General features: G+C 30.1%; 3 protein-coding genes and 1 non-coding gene across 5 annotated transcripts; all 4 read right to left on the bottom strand.

Annotated features, from left to right (window-relative positions):
* Positions 1–5,749: 5,749 nt before the first annotated feature.
* Positions 5,750–7,103, bottom strand: LOC137812182 (cyclic phosphodiesterase-like). 2 transcript variants are annotated; one of them, XM_068614097.1, is made up of 3 exons: positions 6,473–7,103; positions 6,167–6,391; positions 5,750–6,043 (listed from the first exon to the last, which is right to left on the bottom strand). In XM_068614097.1, the coding sequence occupies exons 1-2, from the start codon at positions 6,807–6,809 to the stop codon at positions 6,186–6,188; spliced, it is 543 nt and encodes a 180-aa protein (XP_068470198.1). In that variant the 5' UTR covers positions 6,810–7,103; the 3' UTR covers positions 5,750–6,043; positions 6,167–6,185. The 2 variants fall into 2 exon arrangements, with proteins under 2 accessions (XP_068470198.1, XP_068470197.1); XM_068614096.1 differs by having other exon boundaries at positions 5,750–6,391.
* A 2,466-nt stretch (positions 7,104–9,569) lies between these two features.
* LOC137809779 (protein NRT1/ PTR FAMILY 4.5-like) lies at positions 9,570–14,040 on the bottom strand. The gene is made up of 6 exons (XM_068610859.1): positions 13,966–14,040; positions 13,750–13,888; positions 13,202–13,419; positions 11,240–11,683; positions 10,818–10,945; positions 9,570–10,620 (listed from the first exon to the last, which is right to left on the bottom strand). Exons 1-6 carry the CDS (start codon positions 13,966–13,968, stop codon positions 9,744–9,746), a joined length of 1,809 nt encoding a protein of 602 aa, XP_068466960.1. The 5' UTR covers positions 13,969–14,040; the 3' UTR covers positions 9,570–9,743.
* Positions 14,041–15,500: 1,460 nt separating this feature from the next.
* On the bottom strand, positions 15,501–15,661 carry LOC137813112 (U1 spliceosomal RNA). Its single transcript, XR_011081350.1, has one exon. It is a non-coding gene; the product is annotated as a U1 spliceosomal RNA (small nuclear RNA).
* A 4,204-nt stretch (positions 15,662–19,865) lies between these two features.
* Positions 19,866–23,501, bottom strand: LOC137812180 (protein NRT1/ PTR FAMILY 4.5-like). The gene is made up of 5 exons (XM_068614094.1): positions 23,378–23,501; positions 23,014–23,231; positions 21,320–21,763; positions 20,985–21,112; positions 19,866–20,796 (listed from the first exon to the last, which is right to left on the bottom strand). The coding sequence occupies exons 1-5, from the start codon at positions 23,487–23,489 to the stop codon at positions 19,929–19,931; spliced, it is 1,770 nt and encodes a 589-aa protein (XP_068470195.1). The 5' UTR covers positions 23,490–23,501; the 3' UTR covers positions 19,866–19,928.
* Between the last annotated feature and the right edge of the window lie 1,959 nt (positions 23,502–25,460).

Below are 25,460 nucleotides of genomic sequence, written 5' to 3'. Positions count from 1 at the left end.
ACGAGTTCAAAAATTTGACTTTTCTATCTAAATGATAATGGTTTGACAGATCGGCTTACTAGGCCTGACCTACTTTATCATTCCAATAATAATTTAGTTAAGAAGAAAAATTCATATTAAAGTATTTAAGTGGTGTATATATATATAAAACTAGGATGGATTGTAGTAATTAGTTTTATTGAATGGAAGAATAAAGAGAAATTGAGTGATGTCTAACAATAGTTGATTTGATGATAGGTTGTTGAGTGAATTCCTTTTTGGTGCATGGTTTCAGAATAGCTTATCTCAAGCTGAGTTTACCATCCATGCCCCAACTAGGCATGCAACTCAACTCTCACATATTTGAGTTGATTGGACATAGCAAGTGAAATTGTCTAGTGGGTACAGATTCGTCTATTCATGGATTCTGCTTCATCACTCATTCTGCCACACAACACCTATCCACCTCCTATTGCCAACACATGTTAGACATATATAGCATTCATAATACCAAGCACATGCTCCATCAACACCCACAAATCACCATTGCAATTATACTTCATAAGCTCAAATTAATTAACTACTACTTTATTATACTACCACTAATCCAATCTGCACTTTTCTTTATCTTAGTAATTGCTACTTCTGTGATCTTCTAACTAAAACTGGAAGCGTTCAAACCGTATCAAATACTCTTTTTAATTGGAAAACTGTACTGATATAGTATTTAAGTTGGTATCTATTTAATTATTTGTTTCCTCCCTCTTATTTTTCCCTTTTCCAACTTTCTTGTTTTAGGTCTGTGTCATCAATATAGAATTTTGCTTTTCAATTTTAAGAGTTTAAATTTGGATAAATGTGGGTTTTAATTACTTTTTTGTCGTTTAAAAAAATAAATCAAGTTCGTTTAATGTTTGCCTAAATTTGAGCTACTGGAGTAGTCACTGTAACTTTCATTCATATTATATACTGACATGACTATGGTCAAAAGGATTGGAAACTGCCATTTTATTTTCTTGCCTGATTGATTAAGTTTTTATTGTTTTATTGCTTAAATTTATCAATTATTCTAACATTTAAGAGTTCTCTTCCTCTCCCTTCCACGTGCGTGTGTGGTTATTACTTTTAACTAATTTGATAGTGCCATAATTAAAGAGGATTTGGTAGTAGTGAGTCAGAAAGAATATTTGAGTAGCTGATAGAACAAAAATGTTCTAACTGTGTCAAAAAAAGTATGCCATATTAGAGAGAGATGAACACTAATTATAATATAATATAGGAAATATGTTTTTATCCTTGTAGAATAAGATAAAATTATTTTTTTTTCTCAAAATTTATACCGTTTAAATACTTATAGTATACAAATGATTGAAATGAATTTATATATGAAATAATTATTAGTTTTTTTCAAAAATTAAGTTTTAGTTATACATTGATGATTACTGTAACTAGTTTTAGTGGATTAATGAAAATGAACTTCAAATTCAACAAATTTTATATATAAATCAATCATTTGCAAAATATGAATAATCTAAAGTTTGGAAAAAAAAATTGAAATTATTTTGATGTTATAATACAGACAAAAATATATATTTAATTCTATAATATAATATGATTCGATTCTGTTGGAAATCCCATATCAACTAGAAATAAGGACATTTCATTATAAATAAAGACATTTCATTATATATGTGAATGCAAATCTCAATTTCATGGATCAGTTTTATGGAGTTGAGTTAACCTTAAAGTCCATTTCGTAATATGGTTTACTCTTTTATTCATCTCTATTTTATTTTGTAATAGATTCAAAACTTACAAACTGAAATTTTAACTATAAGAACAAATTTCGATGGTCATACGTCCGAAAGTTCATAATATCATATATTCACCAATGAGTAGATTACTCAGTTTTTGCAAAATGAAAATATGCCAAAACTGCCAAAGAAATAGTAGAGGAATATTTGAAGTTTTATGAGTAGAAAACTCAAAAATTAAAGTTGTAATATCTCCCATTTTGGTGCTTTTGCTTATTTTTTTACGCAGTACGAATTTGGTAAATATCATAAAGGTGTATGGAAAAATATTCTTGCTCATAAAGTATTGGAGAAATTTCTTGGAACGATGTTAATGAAATTTGATTATCCGGTGACTACAATAATTAAGTTTTATGACACAAAAACCATAATTGTAACAGATTTGCAAGAAAGCATTGAAAATCGCGTAAACAAAATCCTAGAAATGACAGAAAAAGTAGATGAAGAAAGATTAAATAGTCAAGGGAATCTCAACATTATTGCAAAATGCAGGAGGAAGAAGTTGTGATAATTTTAATAACCAACAAGGAAGAAGAAATTTTAAAGTTTAAGGTGAAGAGAATTTTAGGGTAGGAGGATGGGAAAATTTTAACCAAGGAAAACACAACAATTTTAGATAATTCAATTATGGAGTTGCCTTCCAAAGAAGAGGATATGGTACATATCAAGACCAAACAAATTTAATTTGCTTTACTATTGAAAATTCTTGTCATATGTGGTTAAATTTTAATTGGTTTCACTATTGAAAATGGTCAACCTTCTATAACTTGTCTACCTGCACTTGAAGAGTGTTTTTGCTTCTAGTTTCTATGGGAAGAAGAACAAAAAATCTATTCTTTATTCCATGTCTCCATCACAACCATCTAAGTTCATGGAGATTTCTTGAAATGATGAGTACATCCTATTTATGGGATCAATCAAACACGAGGATAACTATATGCAGCTACTAGAGACCATCAACCATCTAAGGTCATAAATATGTTTATTTTCAATCTCTTTGTTATGATGCTTTGATGTTCATTTTATACTTATCTTGTAAACATTCATACCTCTTTTAGAAGATTATGGTATATTTTAAGTTGAAAACTAATAATTCTTTTACAACATAAAAATGAGAAAAATTGGTAGATCCAACCTCAATAAATAATATTTGAAATTTTGATTATTGCAAATAAATATTAATTAATCACATTAAGTAAAAATAAAATTTGTTTCATGCTTGTATGTATAGTATGTTGTTGCGTCTTGTTTCTCTAGGGAACAACTTTTGCATGTTCTTGTTTAGCAACATATTCTGTGTAATAAGTATCAAGACTTATTATATGTTTTAATTCTTTATTTAAGAATATGGAAGCACTTGATTTATCTATTCTTTTATGTTGAAAATATCTTTAAGAAGAAAAGTAAATCAAAAGTAATTTTTATACTAAAAGAATGCGATTTAAAAAGTATTTATATAAATCTCTACATAAAAAGGTGTGCTCGATAAAAATAACATAAATACGTTATGAAAAACTTATTCGTTCGGTATAAGTTCGTCCTGCGTTTGACCTGCAAAATATGGGTTGGATTGGTTCGTCTCGTGCAAGGAGTGCGAACTTATTTCACTTATCCACTTCGCATAGACTTGTCCCGCATTTGACTTGCAAAATGTGAATCAGGTTAATCCACTCTGTGCAAAGAGTGCAGACTTATTTCATTGGCTCGTCCCACATAAAGCGAGCCTGCAGGCCAGCCCGCATAAGAAAAATATTTTTTTCAAAAATTAAAATTTCATTAATTATAAAAAAAAAACTTATTTCTATTACTGAAAAAATTATAACTTTATCATGTTTCAATTCATTCAATTAAGATAAAAATATAAATTCAAGTACAAATGTTGTTAAAATGCTTGATTAAAAATAACTAAATTTTTACTTTGCATCTATTTTTTCTATATATGTAGGTAAATGTATAAGAGTATCTTATCAAAGTTTTCTACAAAATATTTTAATGAAGATGACTAATTTTTTTAACTATCATATTAAAATCTCTTCTTTATATTTTTTTTATTAACAAATTTTAAATATAAGACTTTACTTAACACTAAATTTAATATCCCTCTTAATACTAACTTTTTTAGATGATCAAAATAAAACATTCATTTTTTTAGTACATTAAATTCAATTTTTTAAAAATAAAATAAAATATGTCATATTGCAATAATGAATGAATGAGATATGATTTTTTTTTACAAAAAAATAAAATAATTATTCCGCCCCACCCAACTATTAGGTCGTGCGGATTACGAGTTATGCGGGTCGAACCTAAGCACACTTTTTGATAGCGGACTGTGGATCATCTAGTATGGCCCGCCCCGTATTGCAAACCCTAAATTCAAGTACAGTGCCATACCACACAACTCACGAATTGAGTTTTGAACACTTTGTTGATATTTAAATTAATTGGGCAAAAGATGTAAGAATGATATAAGAAAAAAAAAACCACAACCCTATTTTTCTCTCTCCCTTTCTCTTTTCTCCCTTCTCTCTTCATTTTCTCTCTTATATATCATTTATTCCAAAATCTGATCACTTCATGTTGTAGCTGAAGAGTCGGGATACATTTCTACCCAAATCAGATTTTCAAACCAGATAAGTTCATTTTTTACTCTAAAGATCCTTTATTCTCTATTTTTTTCTATGATTTAGTCATCAATCTTAGTGAGGCCAGATGTTAGTCTAAAGATCACTCGATATTGAATGTTTGAACTTATCCTGGTCCTTTCTTTTGGATTCGCTGATAATCTCTAGGTCAGATGTTAGTCTCTGGTAGGGGCATACTTAATGAGTCTTCCGGAAGATGATGGATTCATGTGTAGTCATTGGGATTGAAATGAAATCCAATGATTGTAATTGAAAATATATTCATGAGTGGTCTATATGAATGATGGAATTGGTATTGAAATTTTATGACAACATTTAAAGAAATGTTTAGAAATGATTAGTTTGATTAGTTCTTTTTGCATGAATTAAATATGTTATGGAATTTCTTTTTATTAGTTTATCCTTGCTTTTCTTGTTTTGTTGTGAACTACTGCGATGACTATACTGTGGATACAAGCATATGATCATACAGGTGTCAAGAGACTCGGGAGGGCTTATGATGTAATTTTGAACCTTATATTGTTAATATTTATACTTCTATAAGTCATAATCTTGTAATAAAAATATTTTGAAAAATTCTAAACTTGTATAGGAATATGTATATTGTAATAGGTATATGTATCTTCGGAGTGTTACAAAATAGGATTATTTTTTATCATAAAATAAAAAAGGAAAAAAGTTATAGAATTGTTTAATAAGTCAAATTAGTTTATACTTTCAAGAAGATCGATTCTATTCAGAACCTGAAACATGCATAAACAAAACAGAAGCATGAATGGGAGAATATGTCCAATGGGATATTTTGAAAATAGCTTTACTCTGTTTTGTGCTTTGACTCGTCCATAAGAACTACTGCACATAACTTATTCATGACAAGCTGGGTATAATGGACTGATAAGACCGTGTTAGGAATTAACTGATAAATTAGTGTTCTAAAATAAAGCCATGAATCATAAACCATTGAACCACATACGGAGCTTTACCCTCATCAAACATCACTGCAACTGCTCTCTCACTGTTGTTCCTCGGCGACTTCCTCTTCATCTAATTCATACTGAAACCTTTAAAAGAGAATTTTAATACAATACAGGTTTAATAGTTTTTTCTTCAGACAAAAAGATCTCGTGGAAACATTTTTTTCTCTTATATTAGTCCTGCCCTTGGAGTATTTTGAGGAGAGTGATACTCTCCGGAATACACATTGGTGTATCCAGCAGTACCTAAAGAGAGACCTAGTATTACTTATATTAAGGCTCTTGGGTAGCGTACTTTAACTTGGGTCTCAATAGTTTGAGAATGAGAACAACCAAATGCCAAATGAGATGCATATATTTGAAGAGACTTACATGAATGTGCCCAATAAGAAGACTATGTTGAAAATAGAACATAAAAGATTGTGTTCCATTCCAACTTCCAAACATTTTCTCATGTTACAACAAAATGTAATAGTTGCCTAGAGGAATCATGTGAAAAAACAATCTTTTGAAGAAGGATGAATGATGTTGCCACGGCAAAACTTCTGCAGATTAAAGGCTTCACAATCATGGGCCACAAAAAAATAGACAGCAAACACATTTTTAGTTGTTATTTTAAATTTTTACATTGCTGCATAGGAGAAATATTTGAAGTATCAGTGCCTTCGTTATTATGTATGGAATATGGAAATTGCAAAGCAAAAAGCATAAGAACGAGAGAATAAAACGGAAATGAAGAAACAAGAAGTAGTACTGGCATTGAAGTTGAGAAGCTAATTTGGAGTGAGAGTGCATTCAGCAATTTTCTCCCAAGATTTGAGCGTTTTGTCTTCAGTGTCGGTTTTGTACAGGGCAATACGAGATACCTGAAAGGTCAACCCAGCGAGAGTGTGGTCGATGGCACTAGCCCTCTCTTGAGCCTTTCGCTTCTCCTCATCGCTCAAATCTCCGTAGAGAAGACTCAAGTGCGGCATGTAAGCTGCAGAAACAGGAATCGAATCATCAATATTTCAAATTACGAAGTTTCTTTCTCTAATAGGAGAGTGAAAGGAAGAGTTACGGGTGGAGCTGGCGTATCCGAAGTGCGTGCAGGAGTGGGCGCTGGCTTCGAGGAGGTGAGGGTCGGGGCGGAGGAGGAGATAGACGCACTGGTAGAAGAAGGTGCCGGCGGCGACGCGGTCCACGGTGACGTGGAAGGGCTTGAGGGCTTGGGAGGCTGATCGGAGCTTGGCGAGGGCGTCGTCGGCGGTGAGTTTGATGGCTCCGACGAGTGTGATGTGGGGTTGGAAGTGGGGCCCGCCGAAGTCGGATCGGAGGGCGGTCATGAGGTTGGCGAATCTGGCGGCCACGTCCTCCGGTGGAATCGCCCACACCGAATACACGGCCTGGCTTGCCATAATCGAAGTTCAATTGAATGAAAGTGGAGGAAATTGATTGGGATTGAGATTTAGGGTTGGTTGATTTGGATTTGCAAACCGAGCTATGATAAGGTAGGAGAAGATTGTGAGGGAGAGCGATAAGGGGAAGAAACTTGGTGAAGTGAGAATACGAAGAATCATATAACAAAATGGGAACTCTACACGCAGGTTCCACAATCGATGAAAAAATACAATTGGTATGTTTTTTCTAAATTATTTACATAACTGCAGTTCCTATATATGGGTAAGAATTGGCCATTAGCTCCTAAGTTTACAACAAATAGCGTAATGTCTTAATATATAATTTAATCTCAAACATGTTGTCAGTATTTAATCTAAATTAACAAACCTGACAGAGCAAATCATGTTCATTAACATAGTTATAAGAATATAATAGCGACATATCAGGCACAAGAACTGGGTCAAAGTTTTCGTTGTTATATGAAGATGTATTACAGAGCTTCTTGCTCTTGTATGCAGAATGTAACATTTGGGTTGGGTCTATCGATGTATACCTAAACCCTTATACGTATTAAATCTCAATGATGCTATTCATTCTTAATTATAAAAACATGATACGCAGTACATCTTCTCAAGAGACAATTGGAAGAATTCATATGGAATTCTCCATGACAATAAGCGAACACGTGAAGAATAAAAAGAGAACAACCTAGAGAGTAAAAAGAAAGAGATAGAAAAAAAAGAGAACAAAACAAAGAATATATCTATTTTTTTATGTTACGACAAAGAATATATATACCATTAAAAGACAATCAGTGAAAAAAGGTCGTCTTATTCTACTAATTTAAAGTATGTGGCCAGAAAAAAACAATTATCTTGGAGTTATGTTCACAATTGCATACTTTACGACTAGAAAACTGTGGCCAAACCATTGTTTAAATTTTAGGCCACAGTTTTTATGTTTCAGATTATGATTTTTGTTATTGCATAAAGTAAAAAATAATATAGTACATGAAATTCTTCATGACAGCAGATAAAGAATAAAGAGAGAAGAAAAAAAAAAAGAGAACAAACACAAAGAATATATGTGTATCATTTCAAGTTATCAAAATCAAAACAAAGAAGGTATATATAAAGCGAAAAATATAAGCAAAAGAAAATTTAACTTACAAATAACAAATAAGATGGTTTAATCAGCCTATTAACAAACTAGACGGTCCACGGTTAAATACATATATTAGATGGCCCTATATTAAAAATGCATATGAGACTATTTAGTGTGAAATAAGAGGGTTTAGAAGGTTTGTCAACAAACTAAACAATTTAATATAAACAAATAGTTTAGACAAATTTATTATTATATTGTCTAGTCTGTTAACTCAAATTGACTAAACTAATAAACATGGTTTAGCGAAAAATTGTTTATATTAATACTAGACGATCTAAGGATAATTATCTAATACTAAACAATTCAACGAAAAACTATTTATAAAATCGTTTATAGTAAAAGACTATCTAGACAAATAAATTATATCAAATCAAATAAAACAAATTTCATGTATTTTGAATCTAAAATTATAATATTTTAATTTATGGATCTTTGACACTCATATCAGGCAACTTTCATATGTGCATACAATGTTCAGTTTAGCTTCCTTAAACTTTAAAATCTCAATAAAATTTGATTGACACTTTTTTTCTCACTTATATTTGAAAGTACTTTTCATAATAAAATATTATATTTAACTAATAAAAATAAATGTAAACAAAATTTTAAAATAAAGTAATAATATTATTGGTAGTGATACGAGAATATGAAAGAAATTAAAGTTTCAAAATAAATGATTGTCCATAAAACCCACACATCTAGTCTCATCCTACACCACCTATCCAAAGCACTAATAAAAGATGATTGAAATAGTTGGATAACGTCTTGAAACCTGCACTAACAAGGGCCTACAAGTAGAGCCTAACGAAATGTTTCTTTCTTGTCACTTTTCATACTTTTGATGTGAAAAAGACATACGTTATTATTCTTACAAACACCAACTAAATCTCCATAGGATTGGAATGTCTTCTTCTGGACTGCTACATAGTGCTTTCTTCACAAGTGCTGATATTTTGATATTATAAAACAAAAAACACTCACTTCACAACTTAATATATATATATAAATTAATTTCTTTTAATATTAGTGTATTGCAAACTATATGTTGGGGTAAAACACTTTTCTTAGAACACTATAGTTAACCATAGTGGTATTAGTATACCCTAAACAAAAAAGGCAACAGTAATTTGCAGTTTTTATCATTAGGAAATAAGCCAATTGTTAGTTTATTTCAATGGAGATTCTCATATTTATAGGGGGGGAAGATAAAGGTTGACATGAATGAAAAAAAAAGTGCACTGAGAAGAGAATCTACTGTAGTTTGTGTCAAAGGTTAACGCTGTCATGATTATTCTGTCTAACTTCACTAACTATCTTAATTGTATATCAAATTTGAAATACATTTTGAGCTACACCCCACCTCTTAAAAAAACTACAAAGGGCATTTTGCCTGTGATCGGGATAAGAAGCAATTGCGCAAACTAACTCATCCCAATAAGCCTTAACATTATTTCAAAGGTTAAACCAGAATAGTCATTCCCCAAGAACTGGTTAAAAAGGCTAGTCTGATAGGCAAAACTCGTTTTAACAACCATTGTGAAAATGAAGGAAGATTAAAACAAATATTAAAGAGGTGAAAATAGAACTAAAAAATGTCCAAAGGCATGAGGTAAAGTAAAAGTTTGATATAGATTTCTTGGAAACTATAGCTCTAACTAAAGCCGTTACAAGGAAAAGAAATGTGAAATCCTATATTTTCTAGCATTCATTTGACAAACGATGAGAAATACAATGCACTAATTTTTCACTCCTTATAGATGATTTATGATATCTCATCTTAGTATTCAGTCCTCTGAATTGCCACCGGTAACTACAGGGTGTTGAGGCCTGTACTTGTACCTCTTTGAAACCAACAAATAGACAGAGAAGTTGGTCAAGCTCAATATGGAAAGGAACAAATAGAACAGGTTAAGATGGTTTCTGTTAATATTGTTCCCTGCTAACCAGCCTCCACTTGTAGTAGTATTCTTGGTGGCAATGTTCACGATTTTTACCAATATGGAACTTAGGAAATAGCCAGTGGCCATAGAGCACCAGAGGAAGCAGGTTGATGTGGATTTAAGCCCTTTTGGTGCTTCTGAATAGAAAAACTCAAGTAGCCCCACGTAGGTAAACATGTCTGCTATGCCAAATATAAAATACTGAAACGAAAGCCAGAATATACTCAGTGGCAATGGCTGCTTTACTGGCACTGCATCAAGCATGTTGTTGTCTCTTGCAACTCCTTTTCTTTTCACCTCTATGATTGCTGCAATTGCCATGGAGATGGAGGAAAGTATTAGGCCAATTCCTATGCGCTGCAAGTGTGTAATGCCGGTGGGAATACCAGTGCATTTACGTAGAAAAGGAACACAGATGCGATCATAGAAAGGGATTATAATGATTAAGAAGGCAACTGGGATGATTGGTAGGGATGCAGGTGGGATGTTAAAATGCTTGGTGATCCTTGTGTCCATGGTGGAGCCTTGTTGGACAGAGAAGGTTTGGAGTTGTGCTAAGCATAGGGTCATTATAATTGAGCAGCAGAATACAGGGAGCATGCTTAGAATGATTTTGGCATTTTCTACTTGTGTCACTCTGCATAGTTTCCATGGGTTTGAGGCCTCTTGCTTCTCATGTTGCTCATCAGATTTTCTTTGAATAGCTGCTTTGTCCAAGAACCTATGCAGAAGGAACCTCAATGTTAGAACTAAATGCACTGGAATTGGAGTAATATAGTTGGCAGAAGAAGCTTTTTTTGTTTATAAAAGATGAAATCTAAGGCCTTTTACTCTAACCATGTATCAAGTTTAGTGCTTAAGCTATCATGAAGTAAAATATATACATATCACTAACTTCAGTCACAACTGGGATTAAACCTGTAAATATCTCTATGAGGTTGATACTCTACGTCCACTGCAGCTTCTTTGTCCTGTTCAATCTCGTATAATTCCATAGGATCTTCAGGAAGGGGAAGGTTTCTGTTGCGAGTGGCTGCTATGTAGACCTGGAAAATAAAGCGAACAATTTAAAACAAACAGTTTGATCAATGCAATGTTGAAACATTAATTTGATACAAGAAATAATCTATAACTGAAGGCTCATTATATAAAATTCATGTGTGTTGCCATTGTGTTCAGAATTGAAGTAGTGACATAATATTTGTATAAGCACTAATTAGTAATTAGAAATAATGTACATTAATGAAATCTAGACAAAGATACAAGAATTTTTGTACTGATACATGCAGAACAACTTAAAACAAGAAGGTAATTAGTAATTGAAAAGGGTGTGTTTATACCTGTATGATCTCAATGATGCCGTTTTTGGCATGTGCAACATGAATTCGGTATAGTGGTAATCCAAAGGCAAAGATTATGGTGGCCAGAACAATAGCAACAGTGGAGATTCCAAAGCCCCAGTCCCAGCCATTGTGGTCTTGAACATACACATTAAACGTTAAGCTCACTGCTCCACCGATGCAAACTGCTAACAAGAGACTGTTGAAGAAGCTTGACATTTGTTTTGCTTCTCTGGGGTCTCTCTCATCGAATTGATCAGCACCATGTGATGGCAGGGAAGCCTTCAAACCTGAACTGCCAAAGGCCAACAAGTAGAGCCCTATGAACAGGAATGCTTCTTTCTTGCCACTCAGCTTTTCACAATCTGCATTTTTCACATACACGTTGCAAATAAGGGGCTTCAGGCTTTTCATGTGTGCCTGAATTGTAAGCAGTGACAGTCCCTGCAACACAATTCACAACATTATTGCATCTGTTTAAGATTTTAATAAGCCATAACAGAAGAGCTTTTTCGGTGATCCTCAAAATCGATTTCGAAACTATACATTTATATATACATTTTGGCTCACTTTCTATTCAATTATTTTTACTTCAGCATAATTTTTTCTTACAAATACTTCTTATTTGATATTTCTTTATCTTTTTAAATTACAAAAAATTAATTGAAATACATTGATTTTGATGAAATGTGTTTCAAAATTAAAAGGATTCGAGCTCTGTTTCGATGAAAATGTTAGCTGTTGGCTATGACTTCTGTTCTTCTGCTTAATCTGGGATACGCTAAGACAAGCATTAAAGGGTGGGTTTTTCTTTATGCACCCCAGATTTTTTTATCCACCACAGGTTTTTCTTCATGTACCTCTCTACCTTTTAAAATTCCCATTTAATCTTTCTCATTTTTTAATAAATATAAAGTACTAAAAGTATCATTTTAGATTATATATTTCAGATTTGTTTTTATTCGGAATTATGTAAAAATAATACTTATCTTGCATAATTCTGAAATAGACTTTTAAAATGTATTATCTCTATTCAGGCATGATTATTTTAAAAGATATTTGATCTTATTTTGAAGTGTATAAGTCAAAATGTTTGTGATACTACTTTAGGTTATATATTCTAGAATTTCCTTCACCACTATTCTAGAATTAATTTTATAAGACATTATTTGATTCTATTAGGAATACATAAGTTGCAATGTGTTAGATACTATTTCCTGTTATATGTTTAGAAACACTCATACGGCTTCATATTTGTAATCTAAAAGCTTTTTAATACATTTTTGGATAATAATTTTCAGAATGTGTAAAGGATTCTAGAAAGACATTTAAGGTTTTTGAAATTAGAGTGAGGATCATAAAAAAATATAAGAAAAAATTATTTGAACTGATGTATGCAGTTATGACGAAATTTATCAACTCCGATGATCCAACAACAGTTCAATAAAAAATGATATATTTTATTAAAAAACAAATTTTAATTTTAATTCAATTTTATAAAATTGATTGATAAAATAAGATTTATATTTTTTTGTTTAGAAAGATAAAAATAAAGAAAAGTTTGCAAAAAGAAGTATGTGTACATGCGAGAACAATTAATGTGTATAGAATCCACAGTAAACAAGAAGAATAAGTTCTATTCTACACTAAAATCCACTTCAAAATCCAATTCGATTCGATACGCATTTCCTTAGTGATGCTACTCACTGATCACTGGCTACATATCTTTTCACACTGAGGTTTTCATATTTATAGTACACTATTTTTATCTTTATTCTCCTTTCCAATCATTTTATCTTTTATGTTTATCATTTTTTCTCTTTCTCTTCCCACTATACACTCAGAGTCAAAAGACGATTATTCCTTATCAAAACTTGTAATTTCACACTCACATATGATGCTTATAATGAATGACTAATAACTTGTATTATTATGCAAAGGAAAGGTAATTTTGGATCTTACCAGTGACTCAAAAAATCCAGAAATAACAACGCATTTGTATCTGCCAATCCAAGTATCAGCAAGAACAGCAACCACAATGGAGAGCATGTAACTAACACCCATGTAATTGGTGACCATGTTAGCTGCATCTGCTAGGTCATAATGCATGTTTCGATTGAAGTATGATACCAAGTTCACTGCTAGTGACAGAGTTGCCATGTTCTCGATAGCAATTGCGGCTGCATCCAAACCCAAATAACACTACGTACAATTAATTAACCGATTTAAACATTAAACAATCAAAGTTACATGGTTAGTGGTCACTAAATTAAGGATTTCTCCTTTTCTGTTTGTTTTTTTATTAGTGGTAATGCTATCACTTCACCAATTCTCAAACTAGACTTTGATTCCAAAAGGAAAAGAGAAAAAGTGAAAATGGTATTCATGTTTCTTTCTCTTACTTTGGGATAAATATATAATTAATCCACTCACCTTAATTTGTATTGTTACATTTTCATGTTACTCTTTAGGAAAATGTTCATGAACTTACTGCATCCGTTTTAGCTTACCTAGTATGAGCAATGAAACTTTAATCCCTCCATGTTTGTGCTTCAAAGCTTTTCTTCCTTTCCAATCAACCTTTCCATGAACTACCTCTGCTCTCTCCTCCTGCATCCACTTCACATTCCCATCAACAACATGATTTTCCTGCATGCAAATGATGATCTGAATAAGTGGCATGCAAGAAACTTAGGTATATAAACAAAGAAAAAAAAATGAAATACCATGGTTATGCAGAAAACTTTTGAATAGGCAATTGAAAAGAAAGAGAAGTATAGTAAAATACTATAGGGGATAAAACCATTATCTTCTTTATATATACTTCAACCTTAGCGATTTATATGTATGAAAGATAATTATGCACTCATCAAATGAGTGATGGTGACTCGTAACAGGGTCACCATCATTAGTTGGCTGATGACCAGTTCTACGGAAGGAGAATATGCACTGTTCTTGGTTGATAGCAAATTGAGTTACATGGAATTTGCCGACTCTGCAACAGTAAGATTCTAAACTGGTTTCAAACAGCATCAACACAAGAATCATAATTACGAGTACAAAATGCTAATTTTAGAACATATGTTCACAAGTCTGAGTTCAAGTTTTTCTTCTAGTTTTAACTTTTGCAAAATGTCTTAATTGGTAATATACATTTTTAAAATGCTAAAAGTCCCTAGTATTATAACATAGAGTTTATACAATACTTTATCTATGTAGCGATATTTTTGAAATGTTGCTAAAAGGATCTTTGTTGTTGACACACAGATTTAAGAAAAAGTTCTTGAGTTTTTTTTATTGTTTGACAGAAACACATCTCATTTGTACCAAATAAAAAACATATGTTAATGGAAAAGTAATTCAATCTATACTACAATAAAATCATTAAATAGTAATCAAAGTTAGAGACAAAAAATAATTAGTTTTGTATTAACTAAATTAGATACTAATTTAGAAATTAAAAATTATTGATATTTAATATGGTTTCTATTATTAATAAAATATTATAAAATGATTTCTAAATTATTATCTAAATTAGCTACCAATGTTTTAGATACTAATATTTTATATTCTCTTTTTAGAGACTCGTTTAAAACATAAGTAGGTAGTTAATAATAGTTAGGCACCTATTTAGAAACTATTTTATAAATTTTTATTAACAATAGAAATGATTTTAGATACCAATATTTTTTTTAGTTTATAAATTATCTTTAATTTAGTCAATATAGTGACTAATTATTTTAGTCTCTAAAATTAGTTTCTATTTGATGATTTTCTTGTAGTGTTACATTAATTTTTCTAATGAGATGTTTTGTTAGTTTCTCAATATTATATTAATTACACTTTCTTAAAATTTTATTGAGTTAAATATGTTTTTCTATTTTTATACAAAATTGATTTTCATTCTTAATCCAAACTTTATAGATACTTGTAGTAAGGAAATTATTAGATGGATCATTGCCAGTTTTTCTTTTAAATGTCAAACAGATTTTCCGTATGACTTAAAATGTTAAAATAATTTCATGTTGATTCATGGTTGACGTGAATGTTATAATATTATAATATAATTCACGTTATAAATTTATTACTAAAAAAACACGACTTATTATAATAATTTTTTTACTACAAACACACAATAAATTTAAAATTTGTACTAGAAACAAAAACGAATATAGTATTATAGTATAAGAAAAAAAATGTATGTCATCCATTTTTATTATACTTTTAAAATGTGATAATTTCATCTTGAATTTATTTTTTTATGGAGGTTGCACAAAGAGAGGTTCCCTCTTAAACAAATTATAATGTAGGCTCTCTCACTTGGACAGATCTTAGAACAACACCCCTTCAAAGTGCAATGAAGATCACTGCTCTAGGCCATAGGCCTTCATGATCACCATTGACCCCGTCCATCGTGAATTTTATAAAGCTTCATTTTGTATTAAAATATTTGTATTAGTAAAATTATTTAATGACTAAGATCTCATGTTCCAGGATATTTGGTTCTCTTTGTTTTGTTTATCATATGTTACTATCAATTAAAGCTGTTTTAAGTACAAATAGGGAAGCAAAATGGAGGGAGCTGTTCTGCTGAAGTGGAATGTGGCATAGCAATATGTGAAGTTCGATTTAGGCAAAGCAAAATTCTGGAAGCGACGATGCCAAATTACCAAAATGCTCGGTTTTAATTTTCTGCAGAATTGTAATGCATAATGATGCAGAATTTTTTGGAGTTAGGCAAAGCAAAATTCTGGTTTTATTCTAATCCTTAATGTTGCAGAATTTTTTTATAGGTAATACATATTCCAATATGTTTTGGTATGTGTTTGTCTGTGAAGATAGTTTTATCTATGTCTGGTCGGATAGTAGATTTTTATATAAAGATTGAAACATTCGTAAAGCATAAAACTATTATGATCCCATAGAAATATCATTATCATTATGAGGTATGAGGTGGATGACACTAAAAATCACATAAAATCAAATTTAACAAAAAAAAAAGTTAATGCTTAACACTTGAGTGCTTCTATTTAATTCTTTTCCTCCTTTCTTGGACAAACTCAGGGTCTAACTAAGCAATAAATTAACTTAAAAACTCGGGTATCATGAGTGTCATCACACGAAAAAAAAGTTTTGTTGCTACATTTTACATAAAATCTAAAAGAGTAAATCATCAAGTGTTCACATCATAGTATATATATAAACTTTGATGATGGTGAAAATTATACAATAGTAATTAAATTTGGTTTATTGACATATCCATTTGTTTGTTTGTTGGAGTCACTTGTTGATGTCTCAATCTGACACAAATTCAAGCCGGCTATGGCTGCTAAGACCACTTCACTTTAATTCGTTGTCTCCCCACACTTGATTGAATAAATTGCCTTATCATTGTAATTTTATTTTTCTGTGTTTTGTACGAATATAATGAAATATTTTTAATTTTTTTATTAGTATATGATTATTTATAAATAAAAACAAATTAAGAAGGAAGAATAACACGTATTTTAATTAATAATATTTTTATTATATTAAGGTTGCATGTAGATTTTTTTTAAATGCAATAACCTTTATTAAAAATATTATTAACACGTATTTTAATTAATAATATTTTTAATCATAACTATCACATCAATCATATATTTTAATAAAAAGTTTCATACATCCAGTATTAAAACATACACAATTTCTTCACATTTTTATTTTAAAAAATTTTACACTTATATTTTCTCAAATCTTCATGCTTTCACTCTTAAATCTAATCCAATATTAAAAAAAAATTATAAATAAGTCATTATATCTTAAATGACTACTACTGACTTTTTTTTAAATGGAAATTATTTTTAAGTGTTATGTTTTATGTTGTAGATAATATATATCTTGAGGATAGATGTTCTCTTTTAAGGAAAAAAAAAAACTGTTGATCATTATAAAAACACGTGTGTATAATAAAAGAACACATTTGCTTTACTGAGTTATTAATAATTATTGTAATTTACAAATAAAAAATATTATTACACGACGTTAATTTATACACTACAAGAAAATGATGGATTTGCGTGGGCCAGAAACGGACGCAAAACTTGAAAAACGGACGCTTATGCGTCCGTTTTGCGTTCGCTAAGCACGCAAAAAGCGGACGCACAATTTATTTTTAATTTTCTTATTATTACTAATTACTATTTATATTAACCCAGGAAGGCATTAACCACTAAACCAAACAAATTCTTTGGTTATATTATCATTTTTATTATACTTATTATTAATATAATTTATACATATTAATATAATTATTATTAATAATAATAAAATAAATTATACTCATATTATTAAATTATTATTAATATTATTATTAACATTATTATTAATAATATTATTAACATTATAATTAATATTATAATTAACATTATAATTAATATTATAATTAACATTATAATTAATATTATAATTAACATTATTATTAATATTATTATAAATATTATTAATATTATTATACATATTATACATATTATACATATTATTAATATTATTAGTATTAATATTAATATTTAATAAATTTAATATTATTATCATCAATTTAATAAATTTAATTTAACTAATTTATATCATAATTTCAAAAATAAAATAGTTATGACAATATATAAATAAAATAAATTTAAAATAAATAATATTTAAAATAAACAAATATTTTATATAACATTTAAATAATTTAAATATATATTTTATTTTAGTCAATTAATTTTAAATCAAACGCTTATTTAATTTAATAAATCTAATTTAATTAATTTATATTCAAAATTGATAAATTAAATAATTTATTATAACATTAAAGAAATAATTCTAAAATAAATATAATAAAGAATTCAAAATTAAAATATTTATTATACATTAAAAATATTTAAATTTTAAAATTCTAAACATGCGTGGGCTATAGCGGACGCATATGCGTGGGCTATAGCGGACGCATATGCGTGGGTTCTGTGGGCAACGCAAAACGGACGCATATGCGTGGGCCGCGGCCGACGCAAAACCGACGCCTATGCGTGGGCCGCGGCCGACGCAAAATTTTTTTTTTTAAAAAAAAAATTAAATCAATATATGCGTCCATTTTGCGTCCAATGTACATCTTGCGTGGGCTTTTACTCATTTTGGCCGACGAGAGTAGCGTCCGCAAATGGCCCACGCAAAAATTTGGAAGCTAAATCAAGTTTTTCTTGTAGTGATATATGACAATTTATTAGTATTGTGATTTTTTTCCAAAGGTTATACAATTGTAATTACAAGAAAATAAATATTTAGTGTAAATAAAATTCAACCCTAAATAGAATATTGATGCGACTCTAAAGTTATATATGGTACTTCAAGTCAACTTTAAGTATTGTTGGTTAAATTAATATTAATTATTAATTGAAAAAATTTAGTGTTAATTAATCTAATTTTAAAATGTAAATGCATTATCGTCAATTAAGTTGATATTTATCAAAAAAAATATTTTAATATTAACGGTTTGATCGAAGTTTAATACCTTCTCATGTAAGACTTCCATTTTTAACAAAAATAAAATACAAACGAAAATTAAAAAAAAAAATGTAATTGATGAATGAGATGACTATGAATGAAAGTGATTGGTGTTGGTGAAGAAAATGAACATGACGTCTAGAGCAGATGAGTATCAAGATATTTATGAGTCTGGATGAAAAAGATAGTGTTAAAATATTTATATAAAAAGTGAGAGATAAAAATTGTGAGTGAAAAAGTTTATCTTCTTTAAATTTAGGTCATTAGATTAAAAATATATGAGAACAAATTCATTAAATAAAAATTAATTTGAGATATCAAAATAATTAGTATGACTAAATTAAAAATCATTTTATAAATTAGAAAAATTATTGATATTTAATTTTTTTTTATTATTAATAAAAAATTATAAAGTAGTTTATAAATTATACTCTCTTTTATCCGATAAATTTTTTTCTTATAATATTTAACTATGAATAACATTATTTAGCTTTTTAATAGTGTAAACTTTAAATTTATAATTTTATTAATTAAATTAATTTAAACATTAAATCTTATTAATATTATATTGTAAAGATCACTGGAACATATTCATGATTATGAGTGTGCAACAAAGAAAAAAAAAATATTGAGAGGAGGTCCTACAACAAAGCTAAAATATGAGAATAGAAAAAAAATCAAAGAAATTTGCCAAACAATAGATTTTAGATTGGATACAAATTTTACAGAAATGGGTGCAATAGGGTAAAATAATGAATCTCCTTCAGAAATGAAGTTTCTTGTTAATTATATTTTGCATAAAGTACAATAAATTTATCATAAATTTATCATCAATGATAGTTTATCTTTTAACATAAAAGAAACTAATTAACTTTTGTGTTTCTATGGAATATTTGTACCATTTTTTTCTGCCTGCAAGTTAATTTTATTTACATATTATTAATGAAGACATATTATCTTTAAAACAAGACGTCTCTTATAACCAACCTTTGATAAAGATATACAGTTTTTCATGAAAAACACACCATGTGAATGAATATACACACTTTTCATGAAAGATTTAACTCACGGATTACATTTTACAAACAAAGAAAAGTACAAACCACTGTAATTTTCACTGGTTACACATTAACATATTTAGGTTAAATCTTATCTTGCAGTATCATTCCTCTTAATTGGCACCAGTAACTGCAGGGTGCTGTGCCCTGTACTTGTACCTCTTTGAAACCAACAAATAGAGAAAGAAGTTGATCAAGCTCAATATGGAAAGTAACCAGTAGAACAAGTTAAGATGGTTTCTGTTAATATTGTTCCCTGCTAACCAGCCTCCACTTGCAGTAATATTCTTGGTTGCACTGTTCACAATTTTCACCAAGATGGAGCTCAGAAAATAGCCAATGGCCATGGCGCACCACAGAAAGCAGGTTGATGTGGATTTAAGGCTTTTTGGTGCCTCTGAGTAGAAAAACTCAAGAAGTCCCACGTAGGTAAACATGTCAGCTATGGCAAATAAAAAATACTGAAAAGAAAGCCAGAATATGCTCAATGGCAATGGCTGTAGTACTGGAAATGCATCAAGCATGTTGCTGTCTCTTGCAACTCCTTTTCTCTTGACCTCTATGATTGCTGCAGCTGCCATGGAGAGGGATGAGAGTACTAGGCCAACTCCTATGCGTTGCAAGTGCGTAATCCCAGTGGAAATACCAGTGAATCTGCTTAGAAATGGCACACAAATGCGATCATAGAAAGGGACAAAAAGTATTAAGAAGACAACTGGGAAGATTGGTATGGATGCAGGTGGGATGTGAAAATGCTTGGCGATCCTGGTGTTCATGGTGGACCCTTGCTGAATAGAGAAGGTTTGGAGTTGTGCCAAGCAAAGGGTCATTATTATTGAGCAGCAGAATATAGGGAGCATGCTCAGAATGATTTTGGCATTTTCTACTTGTGTCACTCTGCATAGTTTCCATGGGTTTGGAGTCTTTTGATTCTCATCTTGCACATTAGATTTTCTTTGGATGGCTGCTTTGTCCAAGAACCTGTGCAAAGGAAAATTCATGTTTAAAACTAGCTAGCTAGATTTACATTGGAGCCAGAAGAAGCATCAACTATTAACAATATATGCATATACCATCATAAATTTTTTTAGGCACTAGGTGAAAATTCAGCAGTTCATTTGGCATTATTCTTTAATACTTAAGCTACAAGACACAAAGTAGGATTGAACCTGTAAATATCTGTATGAGGTTGACACTCTATTTCTACTGCAGCTTCTTTATCCTTATCAATCTCATATAGTTCATTAGGATTCGGTGGAAGGGGAAGGTTTCTGTTGCGAATTGCAGCAACGTAGACCTGGAAAATAGTAGCCAAGAATTTGAAACAAACAGCTTGATCAGTGCAATATATATTGTATCAGATCATAACTCAATAAACAAACCGTTTAATTTATTATGTTCAAATTCACTAATTTTTGTAAAGATTACTTTGAAAGACGTTATAAAGAAAAAAACTATTCACAACACCTATATAAAAGCTTTTACAGTGGCAATTCATATATACCTGTGCGATCTCCATGATTCCGTTTGTTATACGAGCAACATGAATTCGGTAGAGTGGCAAACCTAAGGCAAAGATTAAGGTGGCGAAAACAATAGCAGCTGTGGAGATTCCAAAGCCCCAGACCCATCCATTATTGTTTTGTATGTAGACATTAAACGTTAAACTGACAGCACCACCAATGCAAAGTGCTAAGAAGAGAGAGTTGAAGAAGGTGGACATTTGCAGTGCTTCTTTGGGGTCTTTCTCATCAAACTGATCAGCACCATGTGAGGGCAGGGAAGCTTTCACACCTGAACTGCCAAAGGCCAACAAGTAGAGCCCTATGAAGAGAAAGGCTTCTAACTTCCCACTAACCTTTTCACAAACTACGCCTTTCTCATACACGTTGCAAATCGGTGACTCTATGCTCGCCCTGTGTGCCTGTATTGTAAGCAATGCCAGTCCCTACAAACACAATTCACTTCATAAATTTTACTTTTAAGTTATATTCAATGTCTGAATATATAACAGTGTTTAGATAGAGCTTGTTGTTATTGTTTCTCTTTTCAAAAATCAAAATAACAATATTAATGGACAAGAAAAATCACTAAGATTACAATCAATTTCAATGGAGCAACGTATGAGTTGTTAAAATTAATCTCAGTATTATTTTTTCACACTTTCTCCAACATATTGTTTTTTATATTTAATTAATGTCATTAATTTTCCACTCTATACATAAATTAAGGCAACAATGTGGAATGGATAGTGTGCTGCAATCCTAGAAACGCACAGACATAGTATTTTGGTTTGATGAACTTATATTTATCTCTCAAAACTCGCAATCTTCCATGGATATGTACAGAGTGGTTCAACCCGCTAACTGTATAATAATAAAAAAAAAGTGTTTTTTTCTTGCATCTTTCAAATTTTTTCTTCCACTCAATCAATTTCAAAATTGAATTTCACAAGTTAAAATAATTGTTCTAAATTTAAAATAGTTGTTTTGGAAAGATTATTTTAATTTTTTTTTCTCCTCTGAATTTTTATTTTCAAAATTGATTTTTATGTTATGAAAATTAAATTTCAAAATTGAAGTGTTAGAAGAAACTTCCTAATAAAAAAATACAAAATTGACTCTTTAAGCTTTTGTTTTCTATATATATTACAAGTATATTAATATTTTTATTTTTAATAAAAAATTAATTTTCTGTTTACATTACAAGGAGAATATATTGTTTTTATTAAGATGTATGTACATTATATAATTTCTCTATCAAATTATTACATTGAAAATTAAAAATTATTTTCTTAGTAAGATTTAGATTTTAATTTTTTCTTAATTTTTTTAACTTATTCTAAAAAATAAGTTAAAATAACTTACTAGTCGTATTATAGTATGAATCTAAAAGTTAAAAATTTCTAAAACAAATCAAATCAAATCTGTATACAAATTTAAAAAGTGATTCTTTTTAAGGATGATGATACAATAAATTTATACATCCAGTTGATATTTGCCAAAACAGTATATGTCATCTTCCACATACATATATTTTACTCTTTTCTTTGTCTCTCCACCAACCAACTATGCACAGATAATCAGTCCAAGGTTTGTTATTCCTTATGAAAAACTTATAATTTTGGCTTTACCAATAATGATTAATATAATAGTTTGTATTATGATGTAATGAAAAAAAGGTAACACTGGAGCTTACCAAAGACTCAAAGAATCCAGAAATAACAACAGATTTGTATCTGCCAATCCAAGTGTCAGCAAGAACAGCAACCACAATGGAGAGCATGTAACTAACACCCATGTAATCGGTCACCATGTTAGCTGCATCTGCTAATTCATAATGCATGTTTTGATTGAAGTATGATACCAAGTTCACTGCTAGTGACAGAGTTGCCAAGTTCTCCATACCAAATGCAGCTACACCCAAACCCAAATTAATTATGGTTAGTACTCATGTATAATTAATTAATCAACACCTTAATTAATAATATAGTTACATTTTCATGTTAATCTTTAGTAAGTGTCCATGAACTCATACTGTGTCTGTGTTAGTCCTAGCTTACCAAGTATGAGCAATGAAACCTTCATCCCTCCATGTTTGTGTTTCAAAGCTTTTCTTCCTTTCCAATCAACTTTTCCATCAACCAGCCCCTCATCTGCTACCTCCCTCTGCATCCTCTCTACATTCCCATCAACAACTCCATTTTCCTGCTTGCAAATGAAGTGATGAGATGAATATGCAAGGAGCATGCAAGAAACTTGAAAATGCATGTAATAATAGTAAACAAAGCAAAAATAGTACCATGGCTCTGAATGGGAATAGTCTATAGTAAAATACAGCAGGGAAAGACCATTATCTTCCCTTATATATACATCATGATCCAACTAATTAAGCAATGTATTATGAGTAAAAGATAATTATGCAGACTCCAAATGCCTCATAATTAATAAGGTCACTGTGTATCATTCATTTGACTATGACCAGTTCTGCAGAATGCTCTGTTTTTGGTTGATAGCGAAATTGAGATGCATGGAATTCGCCGTCTCAAAGAACAGCAAGATTCGAAGGTAGTTTTCAATTGGCATCAGCAAGATGCATAATGACGACTACAAAATGGCTATAAAATATTATTATTGGTGGAACTACCTCTTACGAATCTTCACTCAAAACTTTCAAAAAAATTAACACAATCTACATTCTGCCTCAATCAAAATAGAACATTAAATATACCCTCAAGATTTGTGTGAAATATATGTCGTCACTAGTGGAAAATCCTTTAGAACGATTATCAATATATTTAGTTCTGAAGACTACGGATTTAGAACGATTATCAAGAAATGTAGTTTGTCCATGTAATACTCAGAGATACTTTTGTTTATATCAAATACATCATATCGAAGAAAATGTATAATTTAAAAAATATTTATTAAATTTATGATAATTCTAACACTAACATAATTTTAAAAATAAAAATATATTAATTTTTTAAAATTTTAAATTTATTGTATAAATTTTTATTAGGATTATAAAAATAAAAAATAAATATTTTTGAATAAAAACATTTTTCTCGTAAAAAAATATAAAAAAATTTATTGTCAATTTATATAATTAATAATTATATAATATATAGATTTGTGTTTCTTTTTTTTATCAGCAATCAAAATAAATAAATGAGAACCACTTCAAGAGTGGTCCAACCTTTATACAGAAAAACACATTATCATACTCCTACCTAGAAACGCCTACCAAATTGATTAAGGTACAACCAAAACAAACACTAAAAAACATTAATGAACCAACCTCATACAAACCAAAGGGTTCAAAACCCAATTAGAATACGCAAAGGAAGCACAACGGGACTTTGCATAAATCAAAGACCAAACTTTTACTTGTACAAATACGAACACTTCAAGCACATCTGCCACACCCCTATCGAAGATGACAGAATTCCTGTGTTTCCAGATTTTACTCACAACACCAACCCAAATTGCATCTCAAATATCTTTAAGTGAATTTGAAACATGTATCAATTTGTGTTATTGTATTTTATATTTTAAAAATTATACGTATTTTTGTATCAATGTAAGTGTATATGATACATAACTGCTACCAAGAAAAAGACTTGGAAAGCATCCAAGAGTTTCCCAACATTTGAGTGTTTCTATTTAACTCTTTTTCCACCTTTCTTGAACAACTCCAAGTCACTAATTGAATAGTTGTCACACACTCAAGGGTTAAAATATAGAACACTCACACTTCTTCTTTGGAGATTGTTTATTAAAGATAAACATTTGGCAGAAAACAAAGTGTTTAGTAACACTGACAGACCAATAAATATATATTAACTTAGAAACTCAGTGTACCATGGGTGTCACAAAGCTAAGAGTTTTTGTTCTTGCATTTTACCTAAAATGTAATAGAGTGCCAACAGATATACACATATCATGGGTTCACATCATACAATTTATAAAGTTCAATGATAGTGATGAAAATTAAATTTCAATAATTTGATTTGTTCATTATTTTTTTGAGGTACGTAGGGTAGCAAGTTGAAGCCATGGTGTTTGAAGCAATTACAAATTCAATTAGCTAGCTAGCCGGCTAATTAACTGTATTACTATCAAGATGACTTCACTTTGAACTGA

The sequence above is a fragment of the Phaseolus vulgaris genome, chromosome 2, assembly GCF_000499845.2.
Source record: "Phaseolus vulgaris cultivar G19833 chromosome 2, P. vulgaris v2.0, whole genome shotgun sequence".
NCBI lineage: Eukaryota > Viridiplantae > Streptophyta > Magnoliopsida > Fabales > Fabaceae > Phaseolus > Phaseolus vulgaris.
This window is presented reverse-complemented; position numbering and strand designations above follow the sequence as displayed.